We start from the raw sequence: 20,051 nt of genomic DNA, 5'->3' as shown, positions 1-20,051 counted from the left end.
CACTACAATTCTACTGTAAGGAAAGTTACCACGTTAGCAGGAAATGGCCATCTTTGTTTTATTTTATTCAGAATATGATCTAAATCAGTCTGAATCAAACAGATGTTTTCTGGTTCTGTGATTATTAAATGGCTACGTTTTTTTCATACTTGTTATGTGTAAACATTAGGAGAGAAGGAATAACAGAGTTCATTTCTTGTCAAGCGAGAGCAAATGAGGCATGTGGGAACAACTCTTTCACGGGGCTTAAACAATACATTGTAGGAACAAAAAAATGTATAACACATGCCCTTTTAAATCCGTGTCTTGGCTACTGTGCAGCTCCCCATTTCATTTTTCTCTTGTGAGATGAACAGTGGCACTGCAGTGTATTTTTGGAAGCATGAGTTGATCTGAATTAAATGAGGATCTGAGTCAGTTTGATGCTGGCCGCCTTAAGCAGTCTGTCTCTCCAACTGGGTCAGCGCATGTCAGCAATGTGACGTTAGCTAATCCGTTTTGAAGTCTTGGACCTTATAAGTAAAGAAAGTTGTCATTTGTCCTCCCTCATTCTATGGGAAAGTCAGAAAGACTTCCCTGTTCCCAGTGCTCTTGGAAAATGCTGTTTGCTAACACTGCTGAATCTGCTGGGAGGACTGCAGAGTGTACTTGAGCCCTCTGCCCAGTTTTATCAGTCCCAGGGGAGTCAGAGCATCCCCTGGGGCACAGTCCTGTTAAAGTTTGAATTAGTGGGAGTCTTTGGATGGATTTCTGATTTCATTCTGCTTGTGTTTCTGTGGCTCTAAGTAATTCATCAGAGTAGATAAAACATTGTTTAAACTGCAGCAGGGTAAGAGCTTTGCTGTACAGTTTTTACACTAAAGAGAGATTCCCAAACTAGTGGCTGTACTTGCCAAAGTCAATACTATGTGCTTGAGAAAGGATTGCACAGCTGGGACTTTGCATTTGATTGCTTGTCTACACATACCACACTGGAGTCTACATAGTTAAAAGTGACAAAATAGAATAGATTCTTGTGAGGGTGTGATTAGAAATACAAACTTTGTGAGGAGGAGGAGGACGAGGGGAAAGGCAAACAGTTGACAGAAATAACTGCAGTGCATATTGCTAGGCTTGCAGGAAGAAAGCACTCTTTAGAGTTTGAAGAGGACCTTCCTTTCCAAGATTAGTGTTTTATGAGTTGGTGCACTCACAAAACACAGGTAGGATAGGAGCATTCATCTTACCTGTTTCTGCCTAAAAGTATCTCACAAAAGCTAGTCCTTGAGGTTCTTTTGTTAGTGAGTGGAGAGAATTAGGAAAGTCCAGGAGATGGTATTTTCCCTCCTAGGGCTTTTCTTAGGATGAGTTGTGACACTCTTGGGATGCTACTAAACTCCTCTGTGACCCTGTCAAGTAGTAAACTATTATAGTCATAATGTTAATATTGTAAGAAAGTTTTCCATGAGAAGACTTCAGTTCTCCTCTCCCATGTGTATTTTGGACATGAATGTTATAAAAATAAAAATGAGCGTACTTTTGACATTTCCTCAAGAAACTAGGTGTAACCCAGCTATAGAGAATTTATGTTACATATTACAGGAATAGAAGTTAGGATTTATGGTGTATTTATACCCTGAGCTGTGACTGAAGTTAGAATTTTAGCGCTAATTTTGCAAATCATTGGTCTTTAAGATAAAGTTAACTTATTTTTAACTAATAAGTCCTTATTTGATATATTAACAGAAACAGAAAAGCCTTGAGGAAATAGCAAAGTCAGTTTCAGGATAAATAGGTGCATTTTAGCCTTTTTTGTGTGTGTGTTGACAAAGAGAACAGGTTCCAGTATTTGAACTTCTATGTTCTGCCTTGCTTGTTTTTATCTTTCATTTCTCAAGATGCAACTGCCAGCAGATCCAGGCACTGTCTGTGTTTTAGCACAGTTCTTTAGGGTGTTTGACACATCTCTCAGTAAATGTTGTGACTGCAGACTTTGAGGAGTAATAGGCATCTGAACATTCACAAATACAAACAATCTCTGTTTGTCCTGTGGTTATTATAATAAAGTTTAGTTATTTCCACGCATTTCTCAGTTAAATGACAGAACTTAGCCTTATGTGCCTATAAAATTGTGGCCTGTCTTCGGATCTAGAACACTGCTACAGGCGGCATTTGGTTGCCCATTGGAATGGGCAGGCCAGGGAGGTGGTGGAGTCACCGTCATTGGAGGTGTTCAGGAGGAGGCTTGATAGGGTGCTTGGTTGCATGGTTTGGTTGATTAGGTGGGTTGGATTAGTTGATAGGTTGGACGCAATGATCTTGAAGGTCTCTTCCAACCTGGTCTATTCTATTCTATTCTATTCTATTCTATTCTATTCTATTCTATTCTATTCTATTTGGTTGTTTTTATTTCATCCAAAAAACATATCTGTAACAGCATCAAAGTTCTTTTTAAATGATACTACTTAACATGTTATGTTGTCTAATATGTATTGCACAAAATGGAGGAGTTAAGAGTTCAAAGTTCACAGCAGCTCTATTAAGTTACTTTTATGTTGTGTGGGCATGCAAACAACACTCTATTGACATGCATTTCCTGTTTAGGCTTTGTACCCATTGGTAACGTGCCTGCTTTGTGTCAGTCAGAAGCAGTTCTTTTTAAACAGATGGCATATTTTCCTCAACAACTGCTTATCCAATCTCAAGGTTAGTATCCTCTTGTTTTACTATTATACTAAAACTTCAGTATGTACTATTGATCTGTTGGAAATCCATTTTAGGTAATGCGCAGGATGATTCCTATTAACACACCCCATACATAATTTTATTTCTAACTGTACAAAATCTTTAATTGTGCAGACTTTTTCAGTAACAAAAACGTTTTCTTGTGCCTAGTTTGAATTTCTTCTCTTTCTCAAATCAAGCTTGAGTCAAACAGCAATGAAACAGGCAAGGTTGTTGAGTGGCATACCAAAACTCACCCAATAGCAACTTACTTTTTCTCACAAGGCCATTCTCAAACAAAATAGTTGTTATCATTTTATCAGAATGGAATTATGCCTTGGTTTAGAGCCAGACAAATCCTCTATTGCCCCTAGAGGGACAAAAGAATGATGCTCACACAAATGATTGGAAAGTGATGGAAAGTTCAAATGGAAAAGCAACTGGTGTTTTACAGAAACTACAAAGCATAGTGGCAAAGATATACCAAAGCAGACAGAGTCCCATACACAACATCCAAAGGCACCCCAACACTTCCCTCCTCCCCACTTGAGGGTCAACCCAAAAACCCCCAGGGATCTTTCTTCACACACACACACACACACACACACACAACCCCCCCACTAGGCTAGTCTCAGGCTGGTCAGGTCTGAGACTGTCCTCCTACCATCACCACCATTCTCCTCCTGGCATTAGACCCAGACAGGTCTAAGAGGCATTGAGATACTCCTCCACCATTACAGGATAGGGAGCATCTCCCACAGGAGCAGAGAGGGAAGAAAGACGAAGAGAATGACTTTGCAGACAAATTTATAGGGCGCAGGATTTATGGGTATGAAATACGCTGTTTCCTCTGTCCACCTGACTGGGTTGGACACTCAGGACACCAGGGGTGTAACTTACGTAGCAGTATCAGGGGGCACCCAGCCTGAACTGCCACAAATTAGTTGCAGGACACTGATTCCATTACCTGTTTCACTCTCCTGAGCTGCATTAAAGAAACCTAAACTATTCTATTTCCTCCATGTTTGTTAGATCTTCAAAGTTTAAGACTAATTGTGCGTTGCAACCACCAGCAGATACTGTTCATGCTTCTTGTGTAATAGCTCATGTCCATTCCATTCTTAAAGTGGATCCATATGAAAGTCCTAAGCCTACTTGAAAAGGCCAGTTTAAGAACAGTTAACTCAAATGAAGGGACTCTGAGCTGCTACTTGGTGAACCAGTGGTTAAGAAACTTCTGCAACTGGCACAAATAGAACACGCAAACAGCTCAGAGGCAAAGTTTCTCTGCTTCTAAAAGTTGAATTCCCAAGGTTGATTATATGATATATATATCACCCTTTCTTGATGTTGCTTTCTTGCTGTACTTCATCATAATGAAACAATTTGTATTGATTCTCTTCCTATGACAACCTGATCTAGTTAAAGACGTCCTTGCTGACTCCAGAGGATTTGGACGAGATGACCTTCAAAGGTCCCTTCCAACTTGATGCATGCTATGATTCTATAACCTACTGTTAGAATAGCTCTTCAGAATGTTCACAGTCTGTCTGAAGATTGCTTTCCACTTGTATGGGAATTACTTACTTGTGCTGAAGATGTGTTCAAACTTTAATTGCAAAGAGATTCATCAAGTAAACATTGTTTCTTTTTTATTGGGTTTTATGAGGTTATACAAGCTTTAGAAAAGGTGGCTACATCTATAAGATCTGTGAGGAGCCAGCTGGGAATATAAACTTTTCTCAAAAGTAGAGAGACAAATTGTGGACACTGTCTACCTAGACTTTTGAAAAGCCTTTGATGCTGTTTCCCACAGAATTCTCTTTGACAAACTGGCTGCTTGTGGCTTGGATGAGCACACACTCTGCTGGATAAAGCAATGGCTGGGCAAATGGGCCCAAAGAGTGGTGGTCAATGGAGTTAAATCCAGCTGGCAGCCAGTCACAAGTGGTGTCCCCCAGGGCTCAGTGTTGGGACCACTTCTGTTTAATATCTTCACTGATGACCTTGATGAAGACATAGAGTGTGTCATCAGTAAGTTTGCAGATGACACAAAGGTTTGGTGGGCGTGTTGATCTTCATGACAGTAGGAAGGCTCTACAGAAGGACTTGGATAGATTGGATCAATGGCCCAATGTTACCAGGATGATCTTCAACAAGGTCAAATGCTAGGTCCTGCACTTGGGTCACAACAAGCCCAAGCAATGCTACAGGCCTGGGGAAGTGTGGCTGGAAAGCTGTCTGGCAGAAAGGGACCTGGGGGTCCTAATCAACAAGCACCTGAATATAAGCAAGCAGTGAGCTCAGGTGGCCAAGAAAGCCAATGGCATCCTGGCTTGGATTAGAGCTGCTGTGTCCAGCAGGAGTAGGGAGGTGATTGTCCCCTTGTATGCAGCTCTGGGGAGGCCACACCTCGAGTATTTTGTCCAGTTTGGGACACCTCAATACAAGAGAGATGTGGAGGTGCTGGAGTGAGGGCAGAGGAGGGCAATGAAGCTGATGAAGGGCCTGGAGAATAAATCTTATGAAGAGCGACTGAAGGAGCTGGGGATGGTTAGTTTGAAAAAGAGGAGGCTCAGGGGCGACCTCATCACTCTCTACAGCTACCTGAAAGGACATTGTAGAGAGGCTGGTGCTGGTCTCTTCTCCTAGGTAATTAGTGATAGAACAAGAGGGAATGGCCTCAAGCTGTGACTGGGAAGGTTTAGACTGGACATTTGGAAAAAAAAATTCCCAGCAAGAGTGGTCAGGCATTGGAATGTGCTGCCCAGGGATGTTACCAACCCTGGATGTGTTTAAGGGTTGTTTGGATGTGATGCTTGGGGATATGGTTGAGGGGTGAACCTTGTAGAGTAGGATTATCGTTTGGACTTGGTGATCCTGAGGGTCTTTTCCAACCTGAATGTTTTTGTGATTCTGTGAAATTCATTGTCATATACTTCAATTCATAGGGCTTGTAAATTAGTCTGGTGGCACACTTCACCTTTGGTTTGGGGGCAAGGTAAGGTAGCTGAATACATGACTAAATGTGGCTTGCCGCTCCTCAGTACAGAGGAGGAGATGCCCCAACTATAGAAACAATCATATCACCAGTTAGAAGTGACATCTGAAAGCCTAAACCAAACTCACACAGCTGGACCAAGAGCTAGATCAACATGAAAGAGAAATCCTGTTCAGCCAGACAATTGTGCACTCCAGGACAGTATGTGGGACTCTCCACAATCTTGTGTGGACTCTCATGAACCACATAATGGATCAGGTTTCTCAAGAGACTCCACATCCCATAGAATACAATCTCCTTTGCCAAACCATTAAGGTCAAGCATAGGCTGGGAAAACTAAGAGGTTTATATTGTAGTTGTATTTCTAATTTTAGTATAAACTGATGAATCTCTGATCTTACTGAAACAAAATTTTCCTTTGAATTAATAAAGGAAACTGAAAATAAAGGACCTGGGAATAGTTGACTCCAGCCAAATTCTGGCCAAAGGGCATGTCATACTGTTGAAAGCAGTGTAGAAGTTAATAAGTGTCTTGGTATTGAAATGGAACATTTCTCATTAACTAAATGTTATTTGTAAAACAAAAACACTCAAGGCAGGAATTCTATATAGGAGAGAGTCCGAGTACCAGATTTCATTTAGAGGCAATTTTTTTTAATGGGAGCAATGGTTCCTTGTCTCCAAACCACGCAACACAAGGAGAAAGCTCCAGTACAATTTGTGCCCAAAGTATAGAACTTACTGTACAAAGAGTAGGTCAAACAAGGCCTATCTGAGGAATGAATTCATGAGTAACAGCACAGTATCCCTTTGGTTGCCATGAGACAGACATAACACCTTATTACTGGAAAACAGAAATCGCAGAATTAAGGAAAGTGGACCTCCCTCCTGGCAGTCCAGTTACTTCTCTGCCAGTCACAGAAGAAGTGGAGGTATTGAAAAAGAAATTTCTCAAAGAGCGACAACAGAAATCCTCAAAATACTGAAGAGGATCAATTGGTGGACATCTCAGTTTTCCCAAGGGAGGAACGCTGTGTGCTTCCAAAGTGCTGGGTACCCAACCACCATGCACTTGCACAGATCTTGCCCATGGACATACCCGTGATTTCCTTGGATTTCTCAGGCTTTCTACTCTCTTCATCTCAATCCTGCTTCAGCTATACAGCTTGCTGGTTTTGATGGAAAACTAGTCCAATATTTTCAGGAAGCTCTAATGATAATGGTTTCAGCACTTTTCTCTTCCATCTCAGTTCAGCTGCAAGAGCAGTTGAGAAATCTCATCACTGGAATGTTTGGACCTTTGCTTATAGGGATGACTTCATTCTCTGTCACACAAGATCTTGTTACCTTAACTTGGTCCACTGTTTTCATGCAGGTTTTAGGGTAAGAATAAACTTTGATAAATGTGCTCCATCACCTGGTGAAGAAATCAAATTTTTAGGACTGCAATTTACAAGGACTGACATGATAATATCAAATGAAAAATGGATTGAAAGTGAGCAGCTTATTAAACACATTGCAACAAATTCTTCAGGTTTTAAATCCTGCAAAGATTAATAGACCATGTAGACTTTGGCATTCCTTTTATTGTTTATTCTAATCATGTGCTACAACCAGTGTATGCTTCTACAGTTGGGGGAGGGGGGGAAGGGGAAAAAAAGTTTTCTGCTTCATATAAAGCTTTATTTTATTAAGATGTGTTGTCAAGGAGTTATATGGAAATTGCAGCCTAAGGACATTGTTCCTATTTCTAAACTTGTGGCAGATGCCATGTTGAAAGTTGAAGCCATATCCTGTATCACTGGTAGGTTGTCCTCCTTCCATTTTGCCGGACCTAGACCCGTGCACATTCAAGAATTACTGATGGCATTTGTTGCAGTGTCTTTGATAAAACTGTGGTCTTTGATCTGTGACTCAACATTTGTCTGCAGACAAAAATGGCATGGAGATCTGTTCTGTGGGCCAGACAAAACTTATGGTCAGGTTGGAATGTACTGGATTCCTTCAAAGTTTAACCCAGCAGATAGCCCAATGCATGGGAGGCCATCAGAGTGGCGTGCATACACTAGTACCCTCATCAGCCCTTAGGACTGCCACAGAAACACTAAACTGCATGTGACCAAAGAGTCCCAAAGACAATCTTGTACTAGTTCAGAAGTTTCCAAAAATAAATAGCAATGCAGACAGATAATCCATTTTAGTCCTGATGATCCTGGATGGCATGATAATTAGCCCAGTTATAGCATCCACAGATGTTTGTCCTTTCGGTTTTGAATATGTGCAGTACGTTTATTTATCTGGTGTGTTCTTCCTATCCGATCTTCACCATAGATCAACATCTTTTGAACTGACAAAGTCCACTAAAGATTAGGTTTTCTTTTCAAATTCAGGTGGTTTTCAAATAGAGATTTTAAATTGTAATATGTATCTAATTTAACTAAATTGCTGTTTGAGTTTTTCAACAACATAAGTAATACCAGGAGAGACAGGTCAGATGCATAAGCACCCTGCAGCTGCAGGAATGGGGTACTGGGCAGCTGTCTGTTTGTAGTGTCATCATGAAAACTCTCAACCTTCACATCCATGAAGTGCAGAACTTTCTTTCTAATTTGTGCTTAAAGTTTATTGTTATGTTATATATTCCTCTAGAATAAGGACCCCAAAATGGCTCGAGTTGCACTGGAATCTCTGTACAGACTACTGTGGGTTTACATGATCAGAATTAAATGTGAAAGCAACACAGCTACCCAAAGGTAACATGCTGTATTTGTAATGATAATTGGGTCTTGTAAAGTGGATGTTGCAGGTGAAGAGGTTTTATAGTTGTTCTGAATTCCTTTGAACCTGTTCCTATTATGAAGTAAAAATCTCAATTGCACACAACAAAATACTCCCTTTGTGGCACTGTCAGTTATTCTCCTACCTGTTTCTGTATAAACCTGTTTCTGCTTTTGTTGTTCTGCTTTTCACTCTTTGCCTGGTTAAAGTTAGGCATATTTTTGTAGTGGCATGTCATTGACTGGTTTATTGTTACTGGTAATGTAGTAATGCAAATAATCACCTTGAATTTGTAGCAAAGGGTCAGAACAAGATACTCCGATGCATTTTCATTTCAAAGGAAATACATTCTAGTCTTTCTAAATGGAGTAGGATTTCTAGTTTATATTTCATGGTAAGTGAAGTCTGGAAATGCCTAATGCCTTTTTTTTCCCCCCTTCTTTTACAGTCGCCTCATTACTATCGTCACAACACTTTTCCCAAAAGGTTCCCGTGGTGTTGTGCCAAGAGACATGCCTCTAAACATCTTTGTGAAGATAATACAGTTTATTGCACAGGTATGGGAGAACCATGCATATGTCTTTCCAAATAATGAATAATAAGTGAACTTCCATTGTCAGAATGTTTTGCAACTCTCTTGTCAGTGTCTGTCATCTAGGCTATAATAAGATTACAGCTGGCCAGACTTCATTTGAACAACAGGTTTTGATTAACTTTATTCCACTGAAGATGGATAAAACCATTTTCACTTCATTTCAAATGCACTTTTTGTCCATTTTTGGAATTGCCAGCAATCCGAAAATGCATTTGTTGACAGGCTCTGACTGTATGTCAGGTTCAGAATGTTAGGTCGTATTTGTCCTGATACTGAACCATTCATACTTTATAAGACAATAAGTTACACTGCTTCTAAAGCAGTAAGCCAGAGGAAAACAGAGTTGAGCATGTAATTGACACATTTAGTTTTCATTATTTCAAATGGGAATTGCTAAAATAAACTAACCTTCAGTGCTGGAAGTTTCATCTCTTTTATTACATAAATTCAGAAAACATTCCCATTAAGCGAAGTACTTAGCACATACTTAAAGTCTCTGAATGGAATGAATTAAACAGATGCTTAAAATCTTCCTTGAACTGTGCCATCTGTGAACAAGCTACTTTTACGTAAAATACTATGTTAGTACCATAATTACCACAATTTAAATGAAATAATTAAAAGCTTTGTGTTAAAAATTTATCATTTTCCATTTAAATGCCATACATTTTTGAATTTGTCAACATACAGTTGTGTCGAAAGCTTAGATCTGATAATATATTCTGCACACTTCTGAAAATCTCTCTTTCTGTCCTTTTAAATAAATCTTGATTAAACCAGTTTTCAGCATCCTGTTGCCTTAAAGAACAGTGATCAGCCTAACGATTTAAACCATTTTTACTATTTTAGGAACGTTTAGATTTTGCAATGAAAGAAATTATCTTTGACTTCCTTTGTGTTGGAAAACCAGCAAAAGCTTTCAGTCTCAACCCTGAGGTATGATGTGCATCTGCCTTGTGTTTTTTTGTTGTTGGTGGTGGTGGTTTCTGCTTGTTTGTTTGAGTTAAAATACATTGTATTGTGCTGCATATCCTTTCTGGTTACATTCTAAGCATGCTTTTGCCTTTATTCAGCTTTCAGGCCAAATCTTTAATGTGATTTATTGGTAAAATATATCTGGTAGCTCTGATCTGTGAAATGCCACCTTTTTAATGCTTATTTCATGTTTCCTTAGTGAAAAGTGAAGTAGCACAAATGTAGAAAACAAAAAGATAAATAAAACTATTGACCACAGGATACACAAGTAAATACACAAATAATATATAAATGGTTTTTCTATAACAATTTCAATGTCTTTCAAAACAATTTTACCAAAACAGTGCATGGTGGGAGAAGAATTGAAGATGCCATAAAAAGAAAAAACTCCTAATAAAGTTTTACCAGTCTGACCCATAAAGCTCCACTAGCACTGATGTCATGAGTCAGCTTTGTAGTGCTTTGCCTGGCGAAAAGAAATCAGAAATTTGAAAAACTTTTTAAAAGTCATAAAATAATAAAAAATTCTCTCAAAGATAATAATTCTGAAGACATTTGCATTTGAAAACTAAGTATAGAATGAAAAATCATTACAAAAATATATTCTGATCATCTCTTAAAATATATCTACATTAATCTTGCAGTAACATGTTAAAATAGAATGAGTTACAAAAAATGGTATTTGATACAAAAATAAAAAACTGGAAAAAGTAGATTAAACATTTCACTGTCAAAAGCAGTGAAAGCAAAAGGCAAGCTTTACTTTGAGCACAGCTGTCACCTTTCTTCTACAGAATAAAGAAAAATTAAATAGAATTCTTAGGCAGGCAGTCTCTACCACATTCTGGATCAGTCACCTGCGGTATTGACTGAGGATGGTCCTGCAAAGGATGTTTTGTGTTAGCATTGCATGAAACCAGGCTTCTAGGGCAGGGACATCGTCCGTATCTTCTTGATGAATTCAGCATCTGAAATTTTACTGGGTTTCAATAGCAGTGCAAGTCCCAAACTAATGAAACAACAGGGCTACTGTAATGTTTGTAGACTTTTGTTTTAAAGAAAAATTATACGTAATCTGTGTGCTACTGACAGTCTCACAGGGGTGCATTTATCACAGTATCACAACTGTCAGTAGCACAGTCTCTGAGTTTTTAGAACATGTTCCTACGAAATTGAAAATATTCTTCTCTTCTACTCATTGCAATGCCATGCCTGCATTTTTCCCTCTGATGAATTCCCAGAAGGCACTCAGGTCACTTAGCCTCATCTTCCTGATGTTTTTACATTACAATTCCATTGCTGAGTACCATTTCAGACTTTTCATTCAAGCCTAGGGCCTTTTGGGATGGTTATTGACCTTTTTTCATAATGGATCACTTAGGACATTTATGTTTAACTGAAAGTCCAGTTAAGATGCATTACTAAACTCCAGGTCATATCTGTGTGTTTTATCCTGAAGATAAAAGTATAATGTGCTAATGAAAATACTTAGAAATAAAGCTGGGGGGGGGGGGGGGGGCTGCATTACTGCTTATAATGCAGATATGAATTCACTGTACAAAAAAAAAGTGCTGCCAAGGGCATACTCAGAATTTCAAAGTGATTGAAGAATATGAGTAGTATGTGATTATTTGATTATAATATTCTTCTTCTGAATTTTACAGAGAATGAATATTGGTCTGAGAGCTTTTTTGGTAATTGCCGATAGCTTGCAGCAAAAAGATGGTGAACCTCCAATGCCAGTGACTGGAGCTGTCCTTCCTTCTGGAAACACTCTCAGAGTGAAGAAAACTTATTTGAGCAAAACTCTTACGGAGGAGGAAGCTAAAATGATAGGTCAGTAAGAGAGCAGGAAAATCAGAATGAATGTGAAAAAGTCTTCACTAACTAAGCAGAATACTGTTGATAAGTATTACATTGTTTTCTTCATTGTAAGCATTTACTTTATTGTCTGTACTGATGAAATGTTTGGTTTAATCTGCAATTACTGGTTCTTTTTACTGCTTCTGGTTATTTCAGGAAAAGTCCTTGGTCATGTCCTCCCCTAACACCTTGTGTTCTTGTTTTAGTACACAGATAGTTAAGAATTAGCTTCTTTTAGTGTAGTTGTCTTTATTCATGGCTATTCATCTCCTTTGAGATCCTCATTTTAATTGCAGTATCTAGCATCAAGTGAGACCCTCAAAATGGCAAAAGCTTTTAAATGTAAAATAAAGTAGAAGTGCCTAAGTTAAAAGCACTGTTACATTGGCCTTCCTTTGTAGTCATTGCAGAGAAATAATCCTGTTCTGTGGAAGAACAATTTATGAATCATGCCCTGGAAGTGCCTCATTTTGCTGACAAAAAAAAAAAAAGTTACCTTAGCACTTCATTCAGTCCCTAAAATTACAAAGCCTACATATTCTGCACCAGTGAAAAAGATGTGTGCTGCTCTGTTACTAGACCGTTGTAGCAATATCAAGAAAATAAGCTGTATGAGACCCACTGCTGTTGCCTTGTACAACAGGCATAGCGTTTAGTGCTGTCACTGATTCAGTTTGGTTACTCCTCATGCATTTGCTAATAAATGTTTGCAGTATTGAGTCCTTGTATTTTATTAGCATTTTGCATGGTTTATGATACACTATTGTAGTTTGCAGTTATAACACAGAAGATTAAGCTAGGTAATTCCTACATTTTCTCTTGCTTTCTACTCTGCTGTTGAATTTTTGATCGTATCAGATTTGAAAACTGATGGTGTTTTCAAATTCCAAATTTGCATTGTTCAGTGTTAATATAAAAATGGTTATTAAGAAAATTAACATTTTAGCCTTTGATGAATGTAGAAAAAGAGTTAATTCAGGTTTTATTTTTTAAGTGTTCTATGTCCATCAGCTGCCAGAAAGCTGTATGTCTAATACTTTTTTTCCCATAAAATGTCATGCCATTAGTTTCTATATCAAACAAGTTTTTAGGGGACCTCAATCAGGTTCCTTCTTTCTATTTACATGTGGTTTTTAAACTTTGCTACTAAATCAGAGCTTTTGTTTCTGCCAAGAAAAGTCCACACAATGTATTGTATAACTCAGCAAACTGTGCAGCTTCATTTGGCTATATAGGGACATGTCTTGACAAGGTATCTTTGTTGTTTTTTCTTCAGGAAAAATATGTGTGTGTGTATATATATAACTTGTGCTATTTTTACACACAATAGCATACTTTTTGGAGAGAGCAACATATTCTGTCTCTGAATCAGGATATTGTTACTACTGGAATATGCTATCTTATGAGGAAAGTATTTTTCTTAATTAATGCAGCACAGCCTGAGTAAGCAGCTTCCTTTTTCAAAATACATGTATCTATAAATATCCCAAATTATACAAAAATGCATGTCATTGCAGGTATGTCATTGTATTATTCTCAAGTAAGAAAAGCCGTGGACAACATACTCAGACACCTTGACAAGGAAGTGGGTCGATGCATGATGCTAACCAACATACAGATGCTTAACAAAGAGCCTGAAGACATGATTACGTGAGTGCTAAAGAACATTCAATCCCATAAAATGTATCATTTCAAAACATCATATATCATTAATATCAAATAATATCAAAATATCAAATATCAAAATATATCATTTCAAAACGTTGTCTTTGTCTATCATGACTCGTCAGAAAAAGAGCAAGGAATAGGAACAGCCAGCTTAGTATATACATTGAAAAACTGTTTATGACACATTGATTTTACTTCTTTGCATGTTGCAGTGCTAGGAAGTGAAGCAATGCTCTTGAGGTAGCCAAAATCACATGTGAATTCTGTGATTGTTTACATGGTAGCAGTTGAAAGCCCAAAATGAAAAGCCTGTCAGCACACAGTTTCAGGATATGTTTGCATCACTGAACTTCCAAATTAATGCAATGAATTCTCAAATCCCTATTACTAGTATTTCATAATTTCCTTTACTATTCATGCCTATAATCAAAACCTAACTAAAAATTCAAGTCATTTTGTGATGTCTTGGATTTAGGCAGTGCCTCACTTGAACAGAGTTAAAGCCGTAAATTCTGAGCAGTCTTGAACAGCAGCATTTTACACTCTCATCCAAAATTGTTAATGAGGGAAGCTTCCTCAAGAGAATCCTAGTGAAGTGGACATCTATCTAGTAGACTTTAGAGACAGAGACGTCATTTGACACATGCGTAGCACAGGTTATAGAGATCCTAACTGTGAGGAGACCTTGTATACCTTTTCTGTTAGAGGGGTGGATGTGATAGTTATGCCAGAAGAGAGATAACCTGGAGTAAAAAGAAACAGTCAGGCTGCAATGAAAAGGACTTTTGGTTACAATACCACGAGTATTAGATGGACAGTGCATTGACTGGCCAAATTTACACCTGATATTATCTTTATGTTTTAATGTCATTCCTTTGTGATTGTTTGTTGGTGTGACTGTGCAAATGAGATTGTAAGCTCTTTATGTCTTTAGTATTGTCTTACTTTGTTTATATTAAATGCTAATATTGCTATCCCATAATATTTCATATTTTTGTTGTAGTACTACCCAGTACTCTCTTCAGTAGTCACAGCCAGTTTTCAGAACCATTTTTGGTATTCAGGTTTGTTGTGAGGGAAAGTGCGTTTTGAAATTCACATTTTGTTCCCAAAAGATAATTGTATAATAAAACCTTGAGTACTTAGATAAGAAGTGCACTTAGCCTTAGCTATAAAAGTCCTTTCTATGGTCTCTCAGCGTCATTAGTGTTGTTTATTTTTAGAGTCAGTGAACAAATAAACTTAAAAGAGTTTTAAATTTCAGGAAGTCTTATGCTTTGGTAGTAACTTTTGTCCAAGACATGGAGATTTTAAGCTGGAAGAACTAGACTTGTACATCACTGTCTTTTTGTATTTTATCCAGATAAGCTGCAACTTAATTTATAGACTTGAAAGGAAAAACACATTACAACACATTTTTAATTGTTTTTCCAAGGGAAAAAAATATCTGGAATGCTGAATTATAAGTTCATCTAAAATCATGTAAACTGATGAAAACATAATTAGCTGTTACTATCAGCCCACAGCTGCCTTGTGCATGATAACTGAAATAGGTAATATATTGGTTTTATCATTTTATTCCCAGAACTTTTCTAGAGTTATGCATTTGGAGCTCTTATGGACTTTAATACGTAGATACCACGCTACATTGGTCTATATTTTAAGATCTGGCTTTTGTCATATTGTCACATTTGTCATAGTTAATGTTTAATATAAAATAAAATAAGAATCAGAGGGAAGGTAGGCAATGAACAGTCATAATGTTTTAAAGTATACAGGTTCTGGAATTTCCCTGGCAGTGTTAGGCATGTTAGGTATTTAATGACAGGTCCTTTAAGCACTTATTGTTGAAGGAGTAAATGCCACTTGAGAGAATCTTACTAAATCCTGACTAAGGAGCATCTTTTGCATCCTCCCCTGGGATATGAATTTCAGCGCTGGTTGTAATTGCTTTCCAACATATAGTCAGAACAGGGCATTCATTTTTCTCACATACAAACTTGTTCTTTCAAGCACTTCAAAGATTTTTTTGCTGACTATCCTGTACTAAACACTGGTGTGGAAACACGGGCTTCCAGGTGAGGACCACTGTGAGCATCCAGAGCTCATCCTGTTGGATCCTGAGTCAGCTAGAGATGACTGCAGAGCCCTGTGAGGCCCCCCCCACCTCCTTGCCAAACACATGCATGGTGTGCCCAGTATCTCAGACAATTTGGGCACTCAGCTTTGGATATCCTTCTAGTCTTCTGAGCAGCTGATAAGCAGATTTTGTGTTTATAAATAATTACTCATTTGCTTTCAGAAGAGTTTTCTCTCAGACTATTATATTGTGTGACTCCATTTTAAGTGCACAAACTGTTTACTCTCACTGGAGACTAATAATAAGGCAATTGCAAAAATCACTTTCTGTTACTCATTGGTTTGTCTGGAGATAAGATTAACAATGGCACTTTACTATTTGCAACTATTAAAACACAGTATTTTGAATTAGTAATTTATCTACTAGTATTTGCATTAGCAATAGTACTTGAAGGGGATTTGTGTCTAACCAAATTCTCAGATGAGATATTGTATTTTACACTTTTTTCAAGTTGCTGACACATTCTTTCAGGTTTTATCTGCTAGGATACAGATGTAGTGAGACAGAGATAATTCATTATGAAAACAGTTTCCCTTCATTGGACAATTTAAGTAGATAAAAATCATATATCCATTTTATTAATGTAATTCATATCCAACTGATATATATATAGGGTGTTAAGAGAAGAATGCTATTCACTACAAAACTATCTTTATTCTTTTAATTAAGTGAGCCTAATGTCAATGTATGCCTTTTCTGTACCCATTATTTCGGTGAATACTCAGTGTTACTCTATAAATCTTAATTTAGACTTGTGAGATGGTATTACTTATAGGCTTTCTCTGTGACTGAACACAGAAACAAGGCATCCAAATGGAATGTCCTCTGTTGGGTGGAGAGGCAGAGTAATGTAGTAAGCAGGGCAGTGACCTGGGTGCAGGAAAACTAGGTTAATTTTCTGTTGTGTCAGTGAATCTCAGTGTGATGTTTCTCAGTGTGTCTCTTTTCCCCCCATTCTTTTCTAGTTTGATCAGAAGCATGTTAAAGCAAGATCAATCTTTCTCTGCATGTTTATAGTAGGGTTCCTAAATAGGAACTTGCTTTTTTGATTCCTCCAAAGCGGAATAATAATAATCCTAATAATGAAGAATATTCTGGGGAAGACTGACTATACAGTCTCAATAATCAGTTGTCAAATAACAGATCATTGATTTAAAACTCAGACATTTTGGTGTCTGTCTGAAGAGTTCTTTAATCTGCATTCTTACAAAAAATATAGGCTGCATGTGTTGGGAAAATGATCAGCAGCTGAAACTTGAGCTACTTTTAGAAGACTTAAGGACACCCTCCCTAGTTTTTGGGTTGTGCCGAGCTTTGGACTCCAACTGCTTTCCCAGGCTGTTAGGGAGCAGTTGAGCCATTCCACAAATTACAGCAGCCTTGAGGCTACTAAAGCATGTTTTAGGTGATAGTGATTGCTAAAGTGCTTCTATCTCAGGCAGAGATCAAGTGAATATCTGTGGCCATTCCTACCTCTAAATGATGCCACTCCTTCCATGTATTAATGTGTAATGTGTGATTTTCACAGATTTGTGCCCTATTGAAGGCAGCTGTCTGGATCTTCAGTCTTGGGTTTTGGACTTTTTACATATCTGCTATTTGCTTTATAGAACTGGGGTAATATTGCTGCGCTGTGATGCGGAACACCCCAGCTTTTTCCTCATTGCCTGAGCCAAAGCTTGCATCACACAAATCTGATCTTGATGGAAGAATCCTCCTACATTGTAAATTCATCTTGTTATACCTGTCAGTTCCTCTTAAAAAGAAACAAATTAATCACTAATAATTTGGGGGGTTGAGTACTGTATCAATACAATGCATGAATGAATCCCCATTCTTTCATGCATGAAATCAAACCCTTTCATTCAATGGAAACATTTATTTATGTTTCCTTCTTATTCAATGTATCATTTCTAGCTTTCCGTCCTGATTTTGTTAGTAGGCCTCTGGCAACTCCATTATGTCCAGCCCTTTTCTAAAAAACTGTGGGGAGATCATGTGATACAGCTATTTGCTAAGTTTAGTCACAATTCTGGTTTAATTTTTCAGTGGTGAAAGAAAACCAAAAATTGATCTGTTCAGAACATGCGTTGCTGCTATTCCTCGGTTGCTTCCTGACGGAATGTCAAAACTTGAGCTGATCGACTTGCTGGCAAGGTAAGCTGTTCAAGCATTCAGTCACTGCCCAAAGGGAAAATAATAAAAAACTGAGCCACAGAAAGTGCAATACTTTCTTGGACAAAACCCTATGCTTATAAAAAGTAATTTGCCATTAATGGATAAGACCTAGAAGTCCCAGCATCTTCTTACAGTTGTTGTGTTTATATCATAAACTCCTAATTTTACAAGAGAGTAGATATGTCATTGAGAACTTTTTTGTCAGTATGTTGGTTATGTGTTATTCACTATTCTTCATGGTATTCACCATTATTACCTTTTTCAGCCATCACAGTATTCTGATGAACAGGAAATAACATCTTTTCTGTGTCATGGAAGAACTGTGGTTTTGTTTCGATTTATTTGATTTTTGATTCCCACATGTCTGTTGCATAAAACAGAATGTGCTAGATCTGGTATCTTTCCCAAAACTTTTTAAATTGATGATAATTCTTCATTAGTAATAGTAGCAGTAGACATTAAATAAAGGATAACTTCAAATACAAAATCCTCCCTGCTTGGATCCTTTGAATTTACCTAGATATACTTAGCTACACTGCATGAGGTAGTGTACAACACATGACAGCTAAAACAAGTTTCAGGATGTCAAATCAGTGACTTACTGCAAGTAATTATGGTAATAGGTACTGGTCAGTGCAGAAATGTATTTTTTCCCTCCTGAAGTCTCACAACTGTCAGTGTAACCTCTGGTCTGTTTTATTCTGTCATCAAACTTCGTGCAGGAAAAGTCAGTTGTGATTCTTTAGCCACAACCAGTTTGTAAGCATTTCTTGGGTAATTTCCATGCTGTGACAATGCAAGCAGTAGGTCTGCTGGGTTTTCTGACTCTGACTGTGAGAAGTGAGACATCAAAAGGAGCCGAAGACAGCATCTCTAGAGCAACTTTGGAAGCAATTACATGCTCAGCCTTTCCACAACAAGGGGACCTTTGGGAAACTAGTCTCATCTCCTTCAAGTATTCATGCTACAAAAACTCTGAGACATTGATAGTGCTTTAGCTCAGATTCTCAGTTACAAACAAGGGAAACACAATTTTGGTAGAAGGAAGTAGATGCAGTGGAAAGCAGCTATCAGAGAATTCATAATTCAAAAGACATAAAAAATGGTGTTGAAGTGACTGGATAGGGTCACACACAAAAGAGTGATAATCATATGGAAAGGTAAACCTTATTCACATGTATAAACGGAAATCAGTTGAAAGATTTGTGAAAAAGCTGTGGCCTAATCAATATTAAGGATGCCTGATTTGGAGAACAAATTGTGGTTGAAGGAGGGATCGACCAGAGAACAATGGAAAGAAAGGTCATAGAATAATAAAACAGTTTGCATTGGAAAGTACCTTAAAGATCCATCTAGTTCCAAAAACCCGTGCATGGGCAAAGACACCTGCTACTACACCAGGTTGCTCAAGGCTGCATCCAGCCTGGTTTTGAGCACTTCCAGGGATGGAGCCTCTACAATTTCTCTGAGCAATGTGTTCCACTACTTCACCACCTTCATGGCAAAGAATTTCTCTCTAATAATCTTACCTAAATCTAGCTTCTCCCAGTTTGAAGCCATTACCTGTGTTCCTATCACTTTATGCCTTTGTAAAAGGTCCCTCTCCAGCGCTTCTGTAGCCCTCCTCAAATCTTGGAAGGCTGCTATAACCTCTCCCTGGAGCCTTCTGTTCTCCAGCCTATATTTGTGCTTGGGACTGCCCCAACCCAGGTTCAGGACCTTGCATTTGGCTTCATTGAACTTCATGAGACTGGCCTTGGGCCTTCCCTCCAGCCTGTCAAGGTTCCTCTAGATGGCATCCCTTCCCTCCAGCATGTCAACCATAACACACAGCTTGGTGTCTTTGGAAAACCTGCTGAGGATGCACTCACTCCCACTGTCCATGTCACCAACAAAGATGTTAAACAGCACCAGTCCCAATACAGACACCTGAGGAGTACCACTTATCACTTATCTCCACTTAGACACAGAAACATTATTCAGTGGGCTGAAATAATTAGGTCTGTTTAGTCTGGGACAGCATGGACTGAAAACAGTCTACAAAAATACAGCTTCAAAGAATAGTGTTATAGACTGTTTAAGGAATTAATATATGGTCTAATCTTAATGTAAATCTCCAGATCACCCTAGCACCAGATCTTCTTTACATT

The 20,051-nt window shown here is 38.1% G+C and overlaps 1 protein-coding gene across 2 annotated transcripts in view; it reads left to right on the top strand.

Annotated features, from left to right (window-relative positions):
* Positions 1-20,051, top strand: part of FRY (FRY microtubule binding protein) — a 196,155-nt gene that overhangs the window by 85,687 nt on the left and 90,417 nt on the right. For both annotated transcript variants that reach the window (XM_054164677.1, XM_054164678.1), the window contains 7 exons: positions 2,584-2,685; positions 8,354-8,457; positions 8,931-9,039; positions 9,927-10,013; positions 11,717-11,888; positions 13,433-13,565; positions 17,773-17,880. In XM_054164677.1, coding sequence (XP_054020652.1) covers positions 2,584-2,685; positions 8,354-8,457; positions 8,931-9,039; positions 9,927-10,013; positions 11,717-11,888; positions 13,433-13,565; positions 17,773-17,880 — 815 coding nt within the window. The remainder of the gene's footprint in view (positions 1-2,583; positions 2,686-8,353; positions 8,458-8,930; positions 9,040-9,926; positions 10,014-11,716; positions 11,889-13,432; positions 13,566-17,772; positions 17,881-20,051) is intronic.

Source organism: Dryobates pubescens, chromosome 10 (assembly GCF_014839835.1).
Source record: "Dryobates pubescens isolate bDryPub1 chromosome 10, bDryPub1.pri, whole genome shotgun sequence".
Classification (NCBI taxonomy): Eukaryota; Metazoa; Chordata; class Aves; order Piciformes; family Picidae; genus Dryobates; species Dryobates pubescens.
This window is presented reverse-complemented; position numbering and strand designations above follow the sequence as displayed.